This window comes from Hordeum vulgare, chromosome 7H, assembly GCF_904849725.1.
Source record: "Hordeum vulgare subsp. vulgare chromosome 7H, MorexV3_pseudomolecules_assembly, whole genome shotgun sequence".
NCBI classification, from domain to species: Eukaryota; Viridiplantae; Streptophyta; class Magnoliopsida; order Poales; family Poaceae; genus Hordeum; species Hordeum vulgare.
Genome location: NC_058524.1, coordinates 170,959,288 through 170,984,464, shown reverse-complemented (window position 1 = coordinate 170,984,464; position 25,177 = coordinate 170,959,288). Strand labels below are relative to the sequence as shown.

At 39.6% G+C, this 25,177-nt stretch overlaps 1 protein-coding gene and 1 pseudogene across 3 annotated transcripts; one reads left to right on the top strand and one right to left on the bottom strand.

The window, feature by feature from the left end:
- The first annotated feature begins 5,212 nt into the window (after positions 1 to 5,212).
- Positions 5,213 to 6,927, top strand: LOC123408564 (annotated as a pseudogene).
- Positions 6,928 to 18,878: 11,951 nt separating this feature from the next.
- On the bottom strand, positions 18,879 to 24,844 carry LOC123407154. 3 transcript variants are annotated; one of them, XM_045100222.1, is made up of 3 exons: positions 24,751 to 24,844; positions 23,464 to 23,604; positions 18,879 to 22,335 (listed from the first exon to the last, which is right to left on the bottom strand). In XM_045100222.1, the coding sequence occupies exon 3, from the start codon at positions 22,179 to 22,181 to the stop codon at positions 19,077 to 19,079; it is 3,105 nt and encodes a 1,034-aa protein (XP_044956157.1). In that variant the 5' UTR covers positions 22,182 to 22,335; positions 23,464 to 23,604; positions 24,751 to 24,844; the 3' UTR covers positions 18,879 to 19,076. The 3 variants fall into 3 exon arrangements, with proteins under 3 accessions (XP_044956157.1, XP_044956156.1, XP_044956158.1); XM_045100221.1 differs by having other exon boundaries at positions 23,464 to 23,672; positions 24,751 to 24,832; XM_045100223.1 differs by lacking the exon at positions 23,464 to 23,604 and having other exon boundaries at positions 24,751 to 24,842.
- Positions 24,845 to 25,177: the final 333 nt, after the last annotated feature.

Below are 25,177 nucleotides of genomic sequence, written 5' to 3'. Positions count from 1 at the left end.
GGTATGGTCCAGCTACGGACAAGATGAAAACAGATAAAGCTATGTTATCCGCATGCTGACCCCACGATCACGACCACGGCCTCTAGTCCTTCGGATAAGTCACGTACAGTCTGCCAGAGTCCTCATCGAACTCCCACTTCAACTGGTTGTCATCGAGATCTCCTACATCAGGCGTACCTGTACATGTGGGTGTTTGTAGTAAACCCTCAGCCACGAGGACTCAGTAATCGAATGACCTTGGTATCGAATCTAGCCGAGTTAATGGGTGAGGAAGGTTAAGTGTATGGGTTTGCAACAACCTAAGCGTATATGGTGGCTACCTTACGATGATCAGAGTAAACATATGGTGGTCTACGCAAGTCGGTCGAAGACTAGATTGATCATTAAGTGATCCTGAACACCTACTTACGTCAAGCATAACCCCACCATGTTCTCGATCACAGCAGGAGCTCTGAAAGAGACAGTCACGGTTACGCACTTAGTTGGCAGTTTTATTAGAATTACTTTAAGTTGTCTAGAACCGGATGTTAACAAAATATCCATATTTGCCACATAACCGCGGGCATGGCTTTTCGAAATATTAAACCCTGCAGGGGTGCTCCAACTAGTCCATCACAAATTACCACAGGCCGCATAGTAATCCTCTATCACAAAACTCGTGATCTCGTCGGATTCCTTGGAGGAAGACCTCAACTTTGAGGAGACCCAAAGTTTCACTGGGATCCCAATGCGCAAGATATATCGCTAAGGTAAGACAAATCCAGCAAGACCGCCCGACGTGTCGACGACCCCGATAAGAGCCGCATATCTCAGTCTTAGGACACGACAGATAAGCTACGCGGACGGTGGCCTGATAGAGATCACCCAAGTTGCCCTGGATTGGCCCCGCGCAGTGCTCTGGTTTGGACCAACACACATGAGGAGCACTGGCCCGGGTTGTTGATTAAATCCTCGGGGTAGTTATTCCCTATGCATTTTTATTATTAAGTTGTTAGCAAATTAATACCAAAGTTGGGTCCTGCCAGACAAGTCTTAACACTACACGATTTATCAAGGGGGTCCCCATAACAACCCCGAACGTGTTAGGAGCGCTCAGTTATGGAATAAAACACCGGTAGCCGAAACTAAGGCGGCAACAACGGAACAAATCACCCGGCAAAAGGCTAGGCCTTCCATTATTTACCAAATATATAGGTGCATGAATTAAATAACAGATAATATGATGACATCAAATTGCCCATGTTATCACATGGGCCAACTGGCACGTGCAACTAGCAATGATATCCATTAGTTGTTGAGCAAGCCTACTTAGCCAAACAATATTTGCTGGGAAGGGAAGTGTTTGAGGTTTCATGGCAAAGTTTGATGGCATATGTATCATGTGGTAGGAACGGGCATGTAACGAAGTAAACGTAACTCTAAGCATAACAAAGCTAGAAACGATGTCAAGGTCACGGTCATCTTGTCTGTGATTTCTTTAGAATGGAACTGCTCTTGTTCTTCCTGCACGAACTCTCCAGAATGCACGTACTCGCTCTCCGTTCCCGATGCTACCCAAAGATAAGATAACAGCAAATAAGCACCAGCAAAACATAATGCAACAACCAATATGATGCATGTGTGAAGAAGAAGGCATGCACCACTATTCTAGTCACTTTCACATGCATTAGTTGAGTTGTTTATATTCTAGACAGAACCCCACGTTAAGTTATGTTGACATGCATGAATATGGCATAATCATATGCATCAACAGAAAATGATGCAAAAATCCTATAAAGAATGTCGTGAACGGAGTCTCAGATCAACCGAAAACTACAAAACAAGTTACGAAGGCCTACGGGTTCAAACCAGCCACAAACACAATTATATGTGCACTCACTAGTGTAACCAGGTTGCCAAATAAACAAGCACCAAAATACAAGTGTAATGGTGTTTGAGAACACACAAAACCATCAACCATAGCTCACACCAGCTCAAAAACCAGTTTGACACCAATCTGTTTTTAACAGCAACATAGCACTTTGACCACAATATCTATAGCAGTTACAGCCCTCTAAATAATTCAAACAAGACATGAAACTGAATCCATACAACTCCATTACAACCTCTAACAAGTAGCTAAGGCAAAGGGATCACACATCAGCAGATATACAGCCCCTAATTTGGACAAAATATCACAGATTGGGACTTGGTGAAAATTACATATTTTCACCAGCTGCTTATGCTCTGGATCATTTTGGCAGCCTCCAAACTTATATGTACAGGAGGTATCTGGGAATGAAATTTGACAGAGAGATAGACAAACATAACAGCAAATAAACATTAGTTTGTTGTTTGGGCTAATTCCCAACAGAGGAGCAAATATGAACAACACCACACGGCAAGAAAATAACCCCAGATTCCCAGACTTAGTGAAATTCACAGTTTTTCACAAAACTGTCATTTTCAGCCAAGTGCCCACTTTGACAAGGTGTAATAATAACATGCAAAAACCTATGAGCAAAATATCTGTCCCAAGTTGTAGAGGGGTTAACCCATTACCATTTCTACCATGGAAGCAATATCAAAAGAACAACACACTACCTAATACAAAGCTCTAAACAAGCAAGAAATCATCAGTTGCAACACTTAGGAAAATGCTAAGGCAGGAAATACATCCACCACAAAAAAAACATTGAAAAAAATATAGTGAGGGGTCCACCTGGAAGTGGCCCTCACAGGATGACATGTGGGTCAAGGGGGGCTATAAAGCTAAGCTACCCGCACTGCTACTCGCAACAGGTAGGGAAAAACTGAAATAAAAAGGGGGCGCCGGCGTGGATTCGAACCCACGATCCCCTGGTCGGGGTGCAGCGCTGGAACCATTGGGCTAGTAGGGAGGGTCTGAACCAGAAGGGATTCTGCCCCAGATAGGCTAAAACACACGGCACCCTATTTTCTTCTACCTCCAGAACAGGGAAGGAGGAGCTCGACTCCGACGATGATGCGGCAACGGCGACTACAATGGGAGACCGGCAGGGGTGCGGGAACCTCAGGGGGTTCCATTCCCGTGCCTAACTCCACGGGAGGGAGCCCGCAACAGCTGCTCGATGGGGCCACTGCACCGGCCAGGCGGCGCTCGATCCGGCGACCGCCGCTCGCAGAGGGAAGGGAACTACGCTCGGGGATGGAAGCGGGGGGAGATGGCGCTCGCCCTGGGGTACTCGTAGGCGCGCTCGACGCCGAGAAGAAGGAAGAAGAGGCGGTGCGAGGGCGACGTTCCCTGCTTCCTTCCGTCTCCTGACGAAGACGACAAGGAGAGGCCGACAAAGGAGAGGATCCACTCCCCTATCAACGGGAACGGATCAAGGGACGATCCAGCATCCTCCCTGCACGCTTGGGCTCGACGGAGAAGCACCGGCGACGGCACTGACTCTGAACCTCCCTCTCTCTGAATATCTCTGTGAAACCTTACCTGCAGAGGGAGAAAGAAGGAGGAAGAGAGGCTAGCGGCGGGGAGAGGGAACCATAGAGCACGCACACCGAGGGGGGTCTAAATAGGCACGGATGGGACGGCTTGACGGCGTTGGCGTCCGTGCCACGCCACGCGGCTCTCTCTCTCTCTCACAGCTCTCTGACGGAAAGCAAACAGAGGGAGACACGGCATGAGGAGGAAGAAGGAAAGGGGAATGGGCTCTAGCGCCGGAGAGAAGGCAATGGGCCCTTTTGCTTCCTCACACTCTTTTAAAAATACACATGTTGGTTTTCCTTTTTAAAAAAATAAAACAATCAGTTTGGAATAAAGCCTGGGAGGAATAAATAAAAAGGAATAAAAACTGAAAAATAAAAATAAGCTTCTAAAATGCTCCTCCTATTTGTAAAAATAGATGAGGCATTTTAGAGCAAAGTAAATTAATTGTTTTATTAAATCTGTCCATGTTTTAAATTAAAACAAAAAGGGAAATAACTTAAAATAAGTGAGGGTTGTCACCCACAAATATTTAAAAGTATTTCCAAAGAAGATGAACATTTTTAATGCCCCAAAACAGAAACTTAATTCTGCCTCAAAATATAAAGGAGAGGGGGTTTGTTTGGTCTATGGTGAAACTAAGATTTTGAAGACCCTTGTTGCACCCACACCACACTTCACAACAACAACACAAGCCACATGCAATCACATCACTAAGGTAGACAAGAACAAGACTAGCACAAGGAAGATGCAAGATATGCATGATGCATGAGATGCACATGAAATGATAACCACCTCCATAACATAGGTTCAACAAGGTTGCCACAATTGGAAAGGCTTACAAAAGAGAAAAGAAAGCATCTGGGTTGTTACAAAGGGGCTCTCTTCAAAGACTTTGTAAAGGGTGCATATGGCCTTACTTTCATCGTTCGCATAAGCAGGATATGGGATCACTATACCATTGACTGATCTAAATATTTCGGCATCAATTTTGTCATGGTTGACCGTAAGGCAAGTAAACTGAATGTTCATCAATGTCATATTTGCTTTGTTGAAAGCATACTTATTTTTCATACGAAGAGTAACTTTAAATTCTTTTACCAAATTGATACTCTAGGGCGGAGTTATCGAAGGGGTGATTCCACCAGAAATTGCAGAGCAGTTTAGAAAAAAATCAAAGAAGGATCGATATACAACATTCAGCACTACCTTATCAAAAGGTCAAAAAATACGTACAAAGCAGCAGATCATCCACATAGGCTCTCTTGTATAAAAACAACCGTTGTTACTCCTATTATTCCCCAGACGGTGGATTTCCCCTTAATTGCTCATAACGCATTGCCATTTTCAGAACTTGAAAAATGTATTGGATCAAAAGTCTTAATGTCAGGTATTGTCTAACCATCCTTTTATGTAAGCTTTAAACATACCTGCAATTTTGATTCCAAGTAACACAATATTTGTCCAAATTGATAGATATTGTCGGTCTCATGGTTCGTGTTACTGATCTACTGCCTCCAACCGGTGCTGCCAAGGAACCAAGACGCCAGATAACTATCACTGACAGACAGTATACCTTTTATCCTCTGCCTTTTTATACTCACCATTTATGTAGACATTATCATACTATAAGACAAACAATTACTTCATTTTGAAATCTAACTTCTGTAGAAAAAAGCAATTGTCACACTTTGGGGAGAATTCACACAAAAATTTGATGCAGACAAGTTGTGTACTTTATCAAAAAGAGAACCAGTTGTTATAATGTTTGCTGGCATCATGGTCGATCAATATGCATGTAAAAATTGCTAAATTCTGCTTAATTTATTATTCCTTCAAGAAGCTAAAATGGGTCGCTGAAACCAACTTTTTATATATACTATCTAGGAACACTAGCTCTTAATGGCACATCATGTACAAGGTGGTACGTAAATGTAGATATTCCTGAAATGAAAGCAATATTAGACAGGTGTGTATCTTATGGTATACCATCTTTGATACGAATCCACATGATTATATTGCGTTAACTCTGCATAACACGTTGTTAGCATGTAGAGTCAAAAATCAGCCATACGAAATTGAAGTTCGCAGTTCTGGACAAGCTCGACAAGAAAAAATCAAAACCACTATTAGCGCCTTCAAAGGAGTAGACCCCGCTACCACTCTGGTACTTTATATCTATATAACTACCTATACATTAATTGCCTTTTTTACTTTCAATTTTCTTCTTCTTTTCGCACATTAATTATTTGCATCTACTATCAATTAAAATTTCAGCTATGTAGGAACCATTTCAAACAATCGTTTGCTCCCTCAATTCTTTTAGGAAAAAAATAAGTCAACTGTTATAATATACATATGTATGTTACCCCATTCAAATTGTTCCATACGTTGGATTTCTTCATGTCGGTTTTGTACACTCTTCAGAAACAGTACAAAACTAATACTTTAATCTAACTATATTTTTTAACTGAATTTACAGAAAACTTTGTTCAAGTTCAGAGTCAAAATAACTCGAGTAGTATCTCTTACGAACTGGATGTACATGGGGTGCAAAATTTGCTGGAAAGGACTAGGAACGCCAGGAGATGGTCTACGTACCTGTCCTAATTGTCCTGATGGAGGAGAACCCTAGCCAAGGTACACACAAAATATTAGTCAAACAACTAGATAAAACGTCCTTTACGATAACTCAATAATAAAACCAATGTGTTTTCTATTATAACAGGTACAAAATAAGAGGTACAAAATAAGAGTACATGCAATAGACGATGGAAATGACAATGAAGAAAATGCTCCATTTGCTGAATTCTTATTCTTTGGCGCACTTGGTGAACAAATTGCTGGCATCACTACAGACTGCGCATCAGCAAACAAAACAAGAAGGATTGACTATCTTCCACCTGAACTAGAACAACTCACACGCAAAATATTCATTTTGACAATTGTGACACAAGAAGAATCACTCAAATCTGACTTCTACAAGTTCCAAGTGAAAACAATAGAACATGTACAAATTGAAGAACCAATCCCTACACTGCCTATGCTAAACACATGCACAATACCAACAACATCCAAACCAGCAAACACCGATGCAATCACCACACCAACAACCACCAAACACAATCAAGGTGAAAGTCTATCTCCAAATATGAAGGATGGAAAGGTACAATAAGTGAAACAAGAAATTTGTTATGTTAATTTTACCCACATCCATTCTAACTTTTCATACCTACTAACTTATATGCGGTCACAGGATAACACTTCTACTTCACAACACAGGAAGAGATCAGACAGCAAAGATGAACTGTCAACTTCTGACTCTAAAAAAAGTTAGCGCTTACCTCCTATATGATCATCAAAAAAATTCCTATTAATTACCCACATAACACCAATCAATCATGAACAGGCATGTGGCCAAACAGTTGTTCACCGCTATCAATGATGAAGAGAAAGCTCGAAATGAGCAACCCAAGTAATGTCATCGATCTGCACATTGCAAATATGCTTTCAACATGGCAGATCTTAAGACTGTACAAATATCTTTTTAGTATTGTAAATATGTGCGTACCTCCTACAGACTGAACGTCTCACCCGTATGCGTCTCTTTTGTACTAGACTTCCCGCTGAACTACCTGTTATCTATCAGTTTATTTTGTAAGTGATCCCTTATGTTTTATAACCTACGTAGCTGTAATGCCGTCTTATTTCTTTAGTCTTCCATCCTTCATGCACCTATCGATATTAAACTATGATCATGTTAACACTGATGTTATTCACACATAACAAAAACCATAATATATCTCCCATATCCACCTAACTATATCACCATTATTCATACTATTTGTGCTTTCCAAAGTATCAAAAGAATACTATTCACACAAAGATACCTCCAAAATATCAACATACATAAAATCTATATAAAAAATCATCATGTTCAAATACATCTGCATGAAACAAAAAAATACCACAAATAGCTAGACAACAAAACAACATAAATCACACTTTGCACTTAACCCACTTCCAACAACAAAAAACATAACTCACACAAACACCAACTCAAAAACAGGTGCAGCGTGCCGCCACGCCATCTCTCTGCTAGTTGTATTAAATTCTGCCTGGAGCCACGCTCACCTCCAGCGCACCCCCGTCCTCCCATCCCGCCATGAGCAAGGTCTCCTCCAGCACGCCCTTTGAATGCCACGGTCTCTATCCGCTCAAAGTGCCTCCGACGGGATGTTCTTCACCTAGGTCGGTTGTTTTCCTTTGATTTTGTAGAGCGCCATTTTGTGTCGTGATTAGTATGGCTGCAGTCCGAAGTGTTGATTTTCAGTAGGAAATTGTGTTCATTAACCATTTTTTGTGCATCGAAAAAAGGTAGGACAAATGTTGATGAATCAATTCTTTGCAGTAAAAAAGTAGGTCAGCCAGCTAAATGTCTTGATGAACCAATTAAATAGAGATGCATTGTCCCGCCCCATTGTGTGTGTTGTAGTGACGATGACGATGTGCCATTCTTCCTTCTCGTATGCATGGTTAATAATAGAGTCAACCAATGTAACGGCTTGGGCACTACTTTCTCGTATGTGAATGAGATGTCATATATAAAAGGAATAGAAAGAAACTGATCTGTTTTTGTGCTTGTACAACTATGTATATTTTCTATTTGTTATTTACTTTCCGAAGGTCAAGAAGTTATGTTTGAGATGGTCAAGTTTGAGGTATTTCACGAATTGCTTGTTCAAAAAAATGTATGTCTAATTTTTGGATAAGTATGTTATCCCGTCAAGAAAATAGGCCACGGTATATTTTAAAAAAGTTAAAGCAACTATAATTTTTGTTCTATAAATGCATGCAAGATGTACAAAGTAAAAAAAAGCAACTAAGAGCAACGTTAAATTTTTTGTTTCTTATTTTAGCTAAGAAGGTCAAACTACAAGAACACAGAAGTACAAGGTTTTAAATAATGGACGGTGCAATATTTATTACAAATGTTGAACATCCAAGTATTTTTCTAAATTCGATGTTGTTTTGGCATTTCTAAAAAGAGAAGGTCAAATTGATATAAGAGTATTGTCCAAAAGAAAATAACGAAAGGAGTTCAAGTATACATAAAAAAGTTGAATGTTAATGAGAATTTTCTTGTTTAAAAATAATTTAAAAATTAAGAATTTTGGATTTTAAAATCCGAGGAGTTCAATGTTTTCTAAAAAAACATATTTTCATGGTTTAAAAAAAAGGTCAATTTTAGAAAATAGAGTAATTCAAGGAAATCTATAACGTAAACCAGATTTCCATGTTTATAAAAAGGGAGTAGAAGTTCGAATTTCAATTATACAGCGGTTCAACTAAAAAACAAAGGGCCAACTAAAAAAACCTTCTAAACCCCCAAGAATTAGAAAAACTTCTCAACACACAAAGTTTTTCCTTTCCGATGGATTTTAATGGTTATTTTAAATAGTATTTTAGAAGTTCAAATTGAAAACAACCAGCGGTTCAACTACTACATAGAGTGTGTTTCACACAAGAAAAAAAAGAACAAAATGGCAAAGTCTAAAAATAGTTTTGTTAAAAGTTTAGGTGGTCGGTCTGGGAAGTTGAAAAGTTCTTCTAAAGGAGGTTCACATTGTATTTACTTGTGCAAAATAAACATGAAAATAGCAAATAAAAAGGCAAGGTCCAAATTGTTTTTTGCTATAAGTTCAAGTGCGCAGTCGGAGAAGGACGAGCCATCCACCTGCAGACGAGCTGGCTCAGGCTATTCTTGTATATGAGAGCTCATGAAATTTTTCACTGAATGTCTAGCTATTAATTCAATGAACTTTTGATAGTTCTATTAGTATGTTATGTATATGGGTGTGTGCGAGAAGTACATCTGCTCATGTGAATTTTTTTGAGATGAGCAGATGTACATATGGGTGTGTGAAGTACATCTATTATATTAATTCATGTGAAGTATATGGAATCTTTAACTATTAATCATGTGTGTAACTTGTCTGCTCATGTGTACGAAGCTAGTTAAATGAATGTAGCTATCCGGGCTAGAGAAGAATGAGTAATAAACATGTCGTTGTGGTAAGTTTGAGGAGGTAAAGATGGAGAGATAAGACCAAAGCGGTTCGATCTGTATGAAAAAAATGGATTTTCTCATTATGTGTGCGTGTGTACGTCCATCTCGTGGTCATGTGTGCGTGCGTTTGGTGCTTGTGTGTGCATGAGTTTAATGTGCTCATGATATGGGTATGTTTCTCGTTATTCATGAAATAAATGAGAAGGTCATACATACAAAAAATAAAAGTTCAAAATGTCTTATAAAAGAAATATTTTATGCAAAATACACATGCCAAAAATGTGTTTTCTGTGTGGTGTGTGCCAACACCACAAGTTTATTAAAAATATTATTTTCATTTAAAGAAATAAAAAGTAAGAAGTTCAAATTGAAAAACCAAGAAAGTCCAAATTTAAAAATAGAGAAGTTCACTACTTATTAAAAACGGATTTTCCCTTTTTCCAAAATAAAAGAAGTTGTTCGATATGTGGTTTCATTTTTATCATTTTGAATAATAAAATAAAAAACATATCAAAAACGAAAAAACGAAGAAACTCAAACAAAACTGATAGGGAAGTACAATGTTTTTAAAACATAATTTTTATGTTTCTAAAAAACAGGAAGTTCAAAATAAAAAAAGACAAGAAGTTTAAATATTAAAAATAGAGTGGTTCGAAATCATAAAAATGGATTTTCACCATTTCTCAAATAAAAAACTCTAGAAGTTCAAATTTAAAAACGGACGAGTTCAATATTTATTACAAACTAGGATACATTCAATTAATAAAAGAAATAAACCAAGAAGTCCAAGTTACAAAAATAGAGAAGTTCGAAATTTATTAAAAACTTAGATTTTCATTGTTAACAAAGAATAAAAATGAAGAAGTTCAAATTAAAATAAAGGAGTGGTTCGATGTAAACGAAAAACTCAAATTATTTCCGTTTCTAAGAAAAATAAAAACTACGAAGTTCAATTTAAAAAAAAGTTTGATGCTTATTTAAAGACATATTTCCTTCCTAAGAATATGACTAAGATGTTCAAATTAAAATAACAAAGAAGTTCAAAGTATGTGAAAAACTCGGATTTTTTCTCGTTACAAAATTGTAAATTCAAGAAGTTGAAATAAAAAAGGCTGAAAAGCTCAAATTAAAATAGCACAGAAGTTCGAAGTTTATGAAAAAATTAGATTTTTTTCTCGTTACTAAAGATTAAAATGAAGAAGTTCGAATAAAAAAGCTGAGAAGATCAAATTACTAATGAAATTCCTTACACGAAAAATAGACCAGCTTTGTTTTCCGTGTTTATAAATAAATATATAGAAGTTCAAAATAAAAAAACCGAGAAGGATAAAATAAAATAATGAAGTAGTTCCTGGTGTAAAGCAGCCCAAAGTAAAATAGAGTGAAGTTCAAGTGAACATGGCGAGAAGGTTGAATTCTTTACACGGTGCATATTAAAGGCTTTGTTTGGCGATAAAGGCACAACTCCTCATCTCGCTGTTTTCGAGATTGCTTGAAAACGGCTAGGAATGAGAGAAAACCATCTACATGAAAAAGTTTTGCATTTTTCGTAGCTTTTCAATGGTATATTATTTTCCTCATTTTGATAAAGTTTGTAAAAACTACGGCCAAAAAATGTTTTTAGCCATTTGACTTAAAACCGTCTGGATTGGAAAAAACAATCTACATATAAAAGTTTCGCATTTGTTCAAGCTTTCGAACGCCATATCATTTGCTCTATTCCGAGAAACCATTGAGAAATTAACGTGAAAATACGAACTTGGTACAACTTCTGCCGTTTTCTAAGTTACTTTCAATCCGTTCATAGTTGGAAGAAACTTTTCATATAAAAAACTGCACACTTTCATAAGCTTTCCAACGCCATATCATTTGCGTCGATCGGACTAGCCTTTTTAAAATTAAACTCTAAATACGAGCCCCACTGGTCGATTTCAGAAATTCCACCATTGTTGAATTTCCTCTTTAACCGTAGAGAATTTGGAAAAACTTTCAACGTACGAAATGAGTGGATTTGCAACAGCTATTAAACGACATCTCATTTGCCTCATTTCGACAAACAGTTTAAAATAGGATAAAAAATACACCTCTGCAGTACTGTTTCTTTGTTGAGAACGAGGTATTCCAAAATACTTCTATGATGTATCTATTTTCATGTTAAACACATGTCGAGATTAATATGGCTATTTGCAATTGAGATTTTCAATTTCTTGCAAATACAAATGCAAAATTCAAAGTGATTTCTTCAAATTGATGCTTGGGATCACAAGGTAGTCATATGGATCTACTGCCTACGCAGGTTATCGACGACTACTGATGAAGCCTACATTTTGTCGTTCCGACATTATTATTGCTTTACAAAGTGCTCTCTCACATATTTTTCTAACTCGTGATATAATGCATTACGAGTGAGTATCTACTGATTTCATCAGATTATACTCCCTAGTGCTACGAGATCCACTCCATTTTGAAGATTATCTTCAAGGTGTCATACTTAGCAATTTGACATTCACATTAATGGTTTTAAGATAACTTCTTGAAATACCCATTAATTTTGCTAAGTTCATTACAACATCAACCATGGTGGTTTTAAATTTACTGACTCTAAATTAATTATCTGTGGTAACCGATGGCTATGGAATTTGAGGCTTCGCCCTCAATGGCCACCACTGTCCTTCCTAGGCCAAGGACAACATGATCACTCTTGTGTATCGTGGGATAATGTGCGAAATCCAAGACTATAGGTTTCATCTCTGGTCAGGATCACACCGCTAATAGAAAAATGTTGTCTTATACATCATAAGGTGCTACATTGATTCATATCTCAGCATCTCGTTATTCTGTATGAGCAATTCCTGGGATACAACGAATCTCAAGGGCAAAGGTTTAAAGCTCACTCCAACCTTCAACCCGACATCACCAGTGATGACGGGACCCTATGGGCACGAAGAACGTGATGGTTTAATATGCCTCAACCGACATGTTTGGAGACTATGAATAGTCTCTCAATCTCTTGAGTGGTCAATATTTATTGATGTCCATTTATGATGTTATATTAACAACATAAGTATTGTTGTCATCATATATTGTATGTCACAATATATTGTATCAGCACTTTGGTACAAATACATTTATATGTATTCTATATATCTAACAATGATTTTCATATTGAGAATCTTCATGTCTATATAGAGATTTCTACAGAAGTCAATCTGATGAAAGATGATATGTGCCTTGTGGACATATGCACCACAAACTCTATACTCACGGAAGTGAAATGTTTCCACTCTCGTTGAAGGAAAGGAGATATTTTAAAATCGCTAGATGCGATGAGGTATTTGTTGGCTCAACTCGAGTCATATTTACTATCCCTCTGGTACTCGAGTAACATCAGGATGCTTTATTTCTCCTGGTTTGGCTCGTACCCTACTAAACTATAGGGGTGTCCATCAAAATAGTTTCCATAGCAAAACTTATCATGAAATCAAAGAGGACTAACTTCTCTTTACCATATGCAAAGGATATGGCAAGCACATTCTCTGTATCATCTGGATTGTAGTACACATACTACAAACCCGTAGCACATGTTGCGCCCAAGATAGTTTTCCAAAATGTCTTGTACATGACAAAGTTGGCATACTCGCCTTGGTCATCAAGACATTGGGTTGAAACCGGAACTATCGGCAATTCCAATAGTTTATGATTATTATGATGCTAAATTCTAACAACATTTGGATTTTTTGTGCACTACATGTGGCACACGGAAGCTAATTTTAAGGCTCATGCATCTTAAAGTCTATGTTGAACCACTCAGACTCCTTGAAAGCATCAAGTTAAGGTAAGTGGCTCTTCCCATCCATTGACTAGACTATTCAGGTATTGTTCTAAAAGACATATCTACATGGTCTTTATTCACACGAGACCATTGATTCATTATCCTGACATTGATTTCAGGCAAACCGAATGGATAACATTGTAGAATTATCCTTAAGTGCCTTCTCTATGGCCCTTGGATTGAAGTTTAGCAATTTTTCCTAATGCCTAGACTCAAAATGGTTTGGTAGAATCCTTTATCCAAAGAGTTAAGCTCATTGCATTATCTTTACTTTGGATTGCAACTTGCCAACTTTACGTTGGAGTCATGCAGTTTTACACGCTCATGACCAAACTGCATAATATTATTCCCCTCTATCTTTGATACATGGAAATGTACCAAGTATTTCCCATATATGGTAATTCGGTTGCATACCGATAACACCACCCGACATAAATCATTGGCCCCTCAAAATATAGTTGGGATCTATGTGAGGAATAACTGTATTTCTGTCAATACCTCAAGCCCGCGCATGGGGAGTTATTCAAGGCCAGTGTGCTGATTCAATGAGGAATATTTTCAGGCATTAGGGGAGAATTCAAGTACCATAAAGAATGCTAGGAAATTAGTGAAATGTTCAACACATTTCTACCTCAAATCCACGTACTCAAAGATCTGAACCATGCGTTCAAAAGATTTGTACCGCATTGCAAATAACCTGTGAGATTCATTTAATGACTATAAAGGTGTCACTCAATCCTACAATCCTGCAAAATTACGCGTGAAAGAGTGGAGGTACCAACAAAAACCACTCCACTCCCCATTCGATGCGACAAGGGGAGATGTATAGCAAAAGTACATCAGGATTCAGCTTCTCGCGAGCAAGGATATCACAACCTATGAATCACTAAATGCAAGTCAACTTCACGTTGACAGACACCTAATGGGTAGCATACCAAGTGGATGGAAAACCTCCACCAACCCAGGTCATAGTGCACACAATTACCGGGACATCAAAATACCGGACTTAATTGCATTGGGGAATCGCGAGTAGTCACCATGGGTAACGATATTTCCATCAACTATATATTGATATATAGATTCTGGAGAAACATATAACCGAAAGTCTATAATTATCAACACACATTTCTCAACTAGATTGTGCAGTGGATAGATGTAGTGATTACATATCCATGTGGATCACTAGATTCGGACATAGATGGTTTCCGTTGGAATCTTGCTTCTAAATCGAAATGCAAAATGCAACATACATTGTGTGAAAAAAATCAGTAAGTCACCATACGACTTATTGTTGTCGGCGCATATGGTACAACCGATGCAGTGAGTTCCTTATACACAAGGATTACTCCTACAATGATGATTATCCATGTTTGTGTGTCTGCAATGAAAACTCATGTAATCATCTAAATGACGGAGTTTAAAATGAAGGATTTGGGTAAACCAAAATATCGCTCGTTACTATAACTTGAGCACCTTCATTCATACACTATGGTATACTATGTTGTCTATATCCAAAATATATTGGAGAAATTCATTGTGAACAAATCTTTTCCATCCATAACTCTCATGGTAGTTCATTCTCTAGACGTAGAGAAAGATCTATTTAGACCGGGAGATGATGTAAATGAGATATTGGGACTCAACGTTCCATAATGCCATTGGATCCACCGAACACAATTGGTTGGGACTCAAGAATATCTATCGATATCTCCAAAGGCATCAAACATCTTTTCATGGTTTTTCAGTTTTAGAGAAATCTGAACACCAATACCATTTGATACATTGATCAGATCTCCGCTATATCACATCATAGGCAAGCTTAGTATTCCTACTAGGTGTGGTAGTCATTCTATAACCGTCTTTGAAACAGACCTCATGGCTACATTCACCAACCATTATCACAAAGGTAATGTTGCTTATGTTGCCCGAATGCAAACAGGTTACTAATAAGGAATATCTTTATATTGCATATCTTACAAGTCAAATCATGCAACTGATTTGTTCACCAAGTCTCTACCAACTTATACATTCCAAAATATGTTCATGGAATTGGTATGTGGCTGCTTCGTAATTTGCAAGAATCACGGGGGTATCTTCTTGAATTGTTCCTGTTCAATGCATCATATTAACTCTTTTCCCTTCATGAGTTTACTATACATGTTCTCATAAAGGTTTTTAATGAGGTAATAACGGCATGAGATCATATGTCGTACTTTCTGTTTTTTCCACCGGGGTTTTTGGGAAAGTATATATGACATATTCATTGTCCTCAAAACTATATGAGTTTTCTCGTATTGAGTTAAAAGAGACAATGATCATTATATGTTGCATCATTTTTTCTTATTTTTCCACTAGGTTTGAAAGAGTTTTAGCAACATATCAAGCACCTATCTCCTCATATTTTTTCCCACGGGATTTTTGAAGGAGACTCTTTCCAAGATGACGATGCTAGCATGGATTAGGGAGAGTGTTAAGATTAATTAATATAGTTAATTTGGGGAAAATTCCTACCTACATTAACCGCCGATGGATGCTATTTCGGCAACCGGCGCGCTGGTTCACATACATACGCCTCTCCAAAATGAGGTGTCCTCCTTATACCTATATATGTAGAATCATCAATGGAAGTGAGCAGAGTTCGATCACTTTTGTTTCTTTTTGATATCAGCAATGAAGAGGAGAATGTGGTCCTCGTTCATCTATAAGAGGAAATAAATATCACAAGAAATGATAAGAGGGGTCCCAGTGAGAACACATGGTCATGATTGCCACGTTTCCAAAGAAACACGATAGTCGTGCTTTTTTTATGTACGTACGTATACATACATACATACATACATACATACATACATACATACATACATACATACAAGACCACCTAAGGGATGAAAGCTCTTTGACCACAAGGCCTCCATCCATGAAGAGGTTTCCCCATGTGAAATTCAAGTCCTCTTAAGTCCTCATTGTCCTAGGACCTGAGAAAGAACACCATCTTGAGAAATCCTCTTCGGAGCCTGACCTCATCTGCTCCCTCTCACAAAAAAATCCAAAAAGTACTAAATAAATCCAAAAAAACTTTGTTCCAGGCAGCCCTAAAAAAACTTTGTTCCAGCTCCAGGTAGGTTAGCAAACTAAGTGGTCGACCAAAGCCCACTAAGGATAAATAAGGAAGGACTAACTTTGTAGTTCGGACCACACATAATTTTCATCGAGTCTGGCTATCTGCAGATGCCAACATTGCATTAGTTAGTTTTGTTTTTGTCCACCGTTCCAGATAAAACAAAATCCACAATTCTTTTCTTCCTCCACCACTTCCGACGACCAACAAATCCTATCCTAGAACGGAGATTCCACTACCTCCAGAAGCCCCTGCTTTAAGCAAACTCGCATCATGCATGAAGGACTCTTGCAGGGAGACTAAACCTCTCACAGCTGGTATGGTACTGCAATCCCAAAAAAAAAAAAAATCAGCACAAATGCCCGTGCGTTGCGACGAAAGAAAATATCAATTCTTATGAATCATGGTTGGCTAGGTCGAGGAACTATGTCACGGACAACGATTGCCAATCACAAAATAAAAGATGCATTATTTGAGGATCAAGACGTAGAGCTTAGGACATGGTTATGATTTGAAGTAAATTGATATTAACAATATACTTTTATGAAAACTCTTGATCCCGTGTGTTGCAACGGTAAAGAAAAATTGGCCCGTACTAAGAATTAGTGAGAATTATTTATCAAAATACATCCACAATTCATGTAAATTTAGCCTTTATCAATATATGTGGAAACATGAATGAAATGTTTTCAGCAGTTATCTTGTTATTTGATTTTGAGCATTGAACTGGATTTTTATTGAGTAAAAATAGATCCATAAAGTTAGACATATACTATGAGAACTTTAAATATGCGATGAATCTTGAAATTCACAATCACGTATTTGTAGTTCAACCTAAATTTTAATCGCATTGGAGTTTATGTTTTTAGGAACAGAAGTCTGAACTAAATACTAATGGAATTTTTTATTTGGACTTTGAGTAATTTTTTGATTCCACAATTTTTTTAAATCATTATGAACCTTCAAAATATTCTAATATTTTTTGCGGGGATCCAGTTTCAAATTTGAAACAAACAAAACAAGAAAAGAAAAGGTTCAAACAGCAGCATTTAAGTTTTATTTTTTTACAGGTAAAAACAGCAGCATCCAAGTTAACCTAAATAGCCTCAGCCAAGGTCTATCTCCCCATTCTGAACGAGTACATCAGCACTACACCATCTTGAACCTCCTGGCAGCGCGAGTAGCTGTGTTGTGCCCCTAAACCGTATACGTTGCGACGCCGCATCCTATAGTTGGCCCAGCACACAAAGCGTTCGATCATAATAAAAAAATCTTTGAAGATGACGATGTCTGCGATGGCCAAGCCAAGGCAGTCGGTCGCGAAGTTGCACGAACATGTGCTCAAAGTGGAGTTTGTTGGACTGGCGAAGCTCGGAGATGAGCCGTAGAGACACCTCTGGTGCGCCATACGTGTGCGGGTCGGGGTCGTCGTTGACGATGTTCGTTCAGTTGAGGCACGTGAGCATGTACCGGGTGCAGCCGGCGGGGTCGGCCACGTCGAGCAGTGTCAGGAAATAGTGCTCCTACTGGTAGTGCCTATAGCAGCACACCGAGATGTCAAGTTGCCTATAGCAGCACACCGAGATGTCAAGCCAGAGGAGGTCTCTGCAGCTCAGGATAATAACTAATAAGAGGTCCAGGCGGCGACGTGGCCGATTCCGGCGCCTCACGAAGTGGCGGACGACTATCCTTGAACCAGGCGTGACCTAAGAATGTGACCCTTGGGATGGCGGTGGCCATTGTCGGCGTGCACGGCCTGGCCTACAGCATGGACCTGCAGGAGGGCAATGAGCAACGACACCGTGACACACGGTTTCACCAAGAGCGACGACCGGCGTCAAGGTGGCGTTGGTGCGGCAGCTTGGTTCGCAGCTGCTTGCGGGATTGCTGATCTTGCGGTGCTTGTTCCGTCGCCGAAGCCAAGATGCGATTCTGCACCAAGAGATACAGGAGAATTTGTGGGTTGGACGCATATATAAAGATGTCCAGCCTAATACAACTCCAAGAAGCCGAAAGCGGACACTAAAAAATTTAGCGTCACACCTAGAAAGAGGCAACGTTTCCATCATAGACAAGAGTCAGATGTGAGTCCTTCTGGTTTATGATTTTGCTCCGGACACACAGAGCCCGATCAGCGTCAAGTGCAAAGTCCTAGGTGGGCTCGTTGGCCGAACACAACGCGAAAGAAAAAAGGTTCGCCGCATGTACTGCAGGTTAATCATCACAAAAGTTGAGGAGCCTTTTGTAAAATAACATGACGGACTAATAATGCTTATTTTTTTTATTAGTAGTATATTATATTAATATTACTAATAATTATATTGTATTATATTATTAGTAGGTAGTATAGGTATATATAGGGTATAGATATAGATAATCTAATAATATGTAGGAGTAAAAAAAATGAAGGTTGGGTAGAATAATTACTTGCAATCCTAACTTAAGCAGCAGAACCCTTGTATAGGCATTAGTTTACCTGATACTTTACCACCACCAGTAAGAAGGGGCACTGCAATAGAACTCTAACAAGGTGGAAAAACTGATAGCTGAATAAGACATGATTCTAATCAAAATATATTGGCAGGGTTTGAGCTTTTCCATCCTCATGTCATTGGGCATCCTTATAAAGGAAAAAATCTGGAACAGAGGCTGGATCCAGCTCATAGAAGCCACTTAGCTTGACACCATTTCCTTCCGTCAGACAGAACGAGGGCACCCGGTGAGAGAACTTCAGATTGTCCCTTGTAGGTATCTCCACAACTCTCTTTCGCTTGCCAGGCTTGAACACCGATGTGTAACCATTGACTTGAGTAAGAAGAGAAACTTTTGTGCTAGCTTCAGTGCGCTCAATGATCTCACCGATGGCAAATCCACAAGCACGTGTGCTCGAGGGAGTCCAGTCAGGTGTCCAGTTCATGTAGATGACCCAAATCTCACCTACTTGTGGAACAATTTCAATCTGCTGATTTGGGTCATGTCCGGTGTATACTAAATGAGAGAAAGCATCGTTTGTTTCATACATGGTTTTCCAGTTTCGAATTTCAAATTTACCACAGCTGACAGGTATATCCTGCTCCAACCACTGTTTCCCCTGCTCCACTTGGGGACAAACTTCAAGCCAGGTCAAATACACTTTGAAAGGTTCTAGCTCGACTTTGCTTACCCAGCCATAAAACTTAGGAAAGTTGTCAACATCACTGTATAAAGCCCATATTTGTCCACGTTCAAAGTTCTGACATGAGCGGCATTCTTCGAAGTTATAAAATTCAGAATCAGGATATGTATAAACTAAGGAGGGACTATTTTGCTCAGAGAAGTCACCTAAAGCATTAGGAGCATTGAGATTTCTCTGCAAGGATTTGTTTGGCTCAGAAGAAATATATTCATGTTTTCCTCTACTGCTTGCACTGTCAGTGCTCAAATCAATGAATGCGCTGCCCTCCTTCTTGCCAGGGGACATGCAGGAGTCAAGAGGAACACAAGGAAACGCTGCATCCAGGTCAATAGGGAGACATGCAGTGTCAAGTTCCAGAAAACCTCCAGGGACACCAACTTTCTCAGTCCCATTTGTCCTATAAAACGGAACACTGTGAGAAAAACGAAGTAGCTCACTTGGTGCCACCACAATGTCAGATTTCTCCTTAACTGTCGCAAATAAACTGACAAAGCCGTCAATCCTGACTAATGGGACAACAGTAACGCCAGCACTAACTGAGAAATTTGACAGGACTTTCACGACTTCATATTCATAGGATCTATGATTATCTGCATCTGATCCCCACTGCATGTTCCATCCCTTATAAAGAGCCCATACCTCACCCTTACTGGGATGTACTTCATATTTCCTCCGTTTGCCTTTTGTCCATGAAACAATATGTGAAAATATGAGTCTGTCTTGCGATATATCTGTTGTTCCTAAGCTAAAGCTTCCACAAGCAACGGGCAGTTCTTCATCAGACCATTTCTCCTCTGCTTCATTCATTGCAATGCGCTCCAGCCAAGTGAGATGAACTTTAAAGTTGGAGGCATCAAAATGTTTTATTTTAGCATAATATCTTGGCATGCCATCAAGGTTATCATAAAGGGCCCAGATCTGACCAATTGCAAACAGATTAGCATCCCTCAACTTCTCAAAATCAAAAAAATCTGCATCAGGGAAAGAAAGCTTCACAGAATAGCAAGGTTGATTCTGACCAACAGTATCTGTAACTTCTGCACTGATATTGTCCTGATCACCTATATCTAGAGTTTTAGCTTCCTCTTGGATGTCTACTTTGCCAGATACATCAGATGGAACCGATTGCCTGTCAACATTAATGACATTATCATCAAATATTTCTTTCCCATTCAAGTCAGCATTAGATGGAAAATTATTCTTTCTTCGCTTCTTTTTGCTATTATAGTTGAGGCTGCTGCTGCCATCAGCATCTTGCGTCCTCCTAGCTGATCTCTGGAGAATGGGGGATCCTGCAGCATTTAGCACTGTAGATACATCCTCTATACCCAAATTCTTTCTGTCAAGAACACCTGTGTTCATGTTTACAGTTTGGGCAGAAGATTTACTTCGAGTCTTTGCTGGAATTTTAACTTTCCCCTTTGTAATATCCAACTGGTTAGCTTCCTTCTCGCCACTAGGGTTGGCATGCCCTATTATATCGCATTCTGCCACATTTATCCTTATTTTGGCACATGTGTTTACACCTGTAGATGAAAGCTTTGCAGGACCAGGGACATTCATAGCATTTGAAGCTGCAGATGCATCTGCTGTGCCTGACTTTGGTCTGCCAATGATGTTCGGATTAGGAGGATCTGGTATTGACCATCCACCCATATGTTCATTTGCAGTCGGTACAGCAGGTTCTTCTTGATTCATTGCTGAAAATTGACTTTGCCCGCTTGTTCTTGACCGACTAGCTTTCTCACCCATGGTTGGCCTGCTATACCCTTTGATGTAACTGTCACATTGGGCCACATTCATCCTTGGATTCACATCTGTGGTTTCCTGTGCAGACGAAAGCTTCACACGGCAGCCTTGTTGACTTGGAAACGTCTTCGTTGGAATTTGAGAATTAGTGGGAACACTCGATGAAGTCGGCACATACTGTTCTTGTAAGTTGTACTTGCATGCAAAGAAATTATTTTTGCAGTTCAGACAGCGGATCGTACTGTTTAGGACATGGTTGTGATACTGATATCGCATCTGACAATGAGCACATATGGTCCAAAAAGTCAGTACATACCCAGGTACATTGCATTTACTTGTGCCACTCTTCTTTTGTTGCTGTGTAGCTTGCTTCGGCACTTTTCTGGAAGCATTCTGCCTTCTGATATCATAATGAGATCGCTTTGTTTGATCACACAATATTGAATGAGCTTCAGCAACCAACTTGAAAGCAGCGTCAGCACCAGGAAAACAGTTTTTATCAGGATGGAGTGAAAAGGCAAGCCTGAGGTATTGCTTTCTTATGTTAGCATGATCTGTCGTTGCCTCCACTTGAAGGATTGCATACCAGTCCGTCTCTCCATTCACCCTTGCCTCTGCTGCACAGTGCACAGTGCAAACACATAGCAGCTGAGATATATTCTCAAGCTCTGGAAATAGGATCTGAGCTTTAAGTGCAATCTTTCGGGCACCAACGAAGTCTTTATTTTCCAACTTCTTTACAGCAATTTCCCTGGCTCTGGAAGCCTCTTCTCTGTTGCACTCCATCATAGTCACTGACAAAAAATACCACAAAACTCTCACGTGAAGTGATATCAGCTGGAAATGAGTATCCTCTGACTCAAGCTTCACAGCAGATAACGGATGCGCACATCTGGATCAATTTCTCAAAAACACTATGACTGAAAATTTACTGCATCAGGACCTACAATTTAAGAAGGAAAGAATAATTCTTAGTAACTGAAAATTAAACACCTAAAAACACACACATTTGTGGATTACTGGATTCCATAACAATAAGTCAAGATTCCTCAAGTGTAAAACCTAGTATATGAGACCACATATGATATATTCCCTCCGTTCGTAAATAGATAGCTTCCTAGAAAGTGCGCAGTTTTTAACTTTGACTATTACTCCCTCCGTACCTAAATATAAGTCTTTTAAGATATTTCACTAGGTGTCTACATACGGAACAAAATGAATGAATCTATACTCTAAAATATGTCTATATACATCCGTATGTAGTCCACTAGTTGAACCTCTAGAAAGACTTATATTTAGGAACGGAGGGAGGAGTAGATAAAATAACAGTTAGATTGGTAAGATGAAAGTAGTAATATTAGATTTTACATGAAATATATTTCCATTGTATTAAACTACATAAGTCCTATATGAGAACGAGTCACTGCTAAAAGATCATCTATTTTGTGACACGTCAAAAGGCAATACCAGCAAAACAAGACATGAGAACAACATTATATATTTCGCATGAACCTTATGCACTAATTAGAGTAATGAAGAGCGGATTGTTATTTATAATCAGCTGTCTGACCAGCCTTCTTCGTAAGTTGTTTATGCAGTACCGTAGTTTGCTATCACCAGAAAATGTTTGTAGCAGGCTATTACCAGCTCGTAGATGTACAACACCACAGTATAGTCTGTACTGCATGCGATTTAGTGACACAAGAATGACTGGAAAGGGGCATAAGCCACTAGAAACAAATAGATAAGTAACTGATTATCTTGTCAAGTAAATACAATGCCATTCTCGAGAACTCTAGATGAAAAGGAAAAACTTGCCATGTGCCCATGTGCAGGAAGGACTTTGATGAGCCGAAAGTAAAAAAAAGGGCAGCCTAGTGCACGTAGCTCCCGCTTGCGCAGGGTCTGGGGAAGGGTCCGACCACTTTTGATGAGCCCAAAGTAAGATGTGTGAAAACATGGGTTGTTCAAGGAAGGGCATCTTGGCAGCGACTCAGATGGGTTGTCTCAGGTGTAAGAAGAGATAAGAGAGACTAAAGAGCATTAATGGATTTGTAATACGAGAAAGTACCCAGGGAATTTCAAGATCCGGCAGATACTACATGCTTCGGGTTCAACACTAGATCCAGATTCCACCTTGGAGCCAGCCAAATAGACGACTTGCTTCAGGAGTCCGGTCCCATCTGGATCCGTTTCCAGATCATGTAATGTCCTTTCATGAAGATGTTAAATTATGGTTAACTGCATTTGCATGTGTAGAGTACCTAAAAGGACAAAGCACTGTATCATCCGTGTCAGTGCTATATAGATTTATTTATCTATAGAAAAACTCGGAAGACATGCTCACTGAGTGAGATGAGAACTTCCAATATGACCAAAATACATGTGCATACCACAGGAAGCAGATGAAACTAGATATCTGCAGGCTTAAATTGCCACTCCATCATCATTACCATATCTCTCAGCAAAAACCAACTAAGCCAATGCCTTATTCATTATCACCAGATACGCCGTAGGAATTCCTATGGCATCCTCTCAGAACAAGCATTGTACAGCTACTGCAAATATTGTGGTAAGAAAAATATTTGCCATCATATTCCTTCTTTCGTTCCTTTCATTTACTTAAGCATAAAATTTAAATGCCTGTATATGTGTAATGTATAAACTATGACATAGGTACACCTCAGTATCAACAGGATATAAAAGGATTACAAGACTACAAGAGAACTCAAACAATCAGTGAAACATACAACCAACACTAACTGCAGCAACACTCAAACAATCAGCGACATGAACGGCCAACAGAATGTAAAAATATGGCAGTTGCATTGAGACAATCAGCACCATGTAGTGCAGTCAAACAAGTAGCAACATCCAGTACCAAAAATGATTTGTAGGACATTGCATTTTTGCCTGAGAAATGGACTCATTAAATCGTGCATTGCAGTTTTGTAAGAAAATCGTCCTGATCCCCACCCTCCAAGCCCATACTGTCTGCAGCTCCCCCCCCCCCCCCCCCCCCCCCCCGATCAGAGATTAACTGAGATTAGAGGGGGGAAACATTGCAGGGCAAGATGCAGTAAACTAGGGTTTGGGGCCGCGTGGTTTGTGAGAGGCAGTGGCCTGAGGGGAAGACAGGGTTTGTGGAGGAACCCAGGAGGGGCTGCCGGAGGGATAACTTTAAAATGACGCAATGGCGACTACATCTTCTGCTCCTACCACGCCATAGGAAGACTCGCCCATGCACAGGATTGGAATTCGATCAGCACAGGAAGAAGAAACTAATCTAAAATCTAGCTGCAGTGTGAGATAATCTGATCACAATTTCAACAAGTTTACCAAAAGCCAGCAGCAGTACCAGAAACGGTGGAGTGGCCGCCGATGAGCAGGCGCCCGCTAGCCGTCGCGGTGGCGGGAGCCGTAGCGAGAACAAAGGAGGCGAAGCGGAGGGGAATTTGTGAGGTGTTGGTTCCAACAAGTCCTAGGGCTTTATTCACGGGGAATTACAAATGTACCCCTCGTTGTGAAAAATGACCAAATTAGCCCTGAGGTGGGGGTACAACCAGCAGTACACCTCACCAAACGGGCCGGGCCGGCACGACACGGCACGCTTGGGCCCGATTATTAGCCGGGCCGTGGCGTGCCGGCCCACCGGCGCAGCCTCCCGGCCAGGCACGGCATGGAGGCTATACGGGCCGGCCCCTAGTCTGTTAGTTTTTCTTTTATTTTAGGTTGTTATTTGGGCTAATTTTGGCCTGTTAGTCTGTTTTTGGGCCGACTTTAGT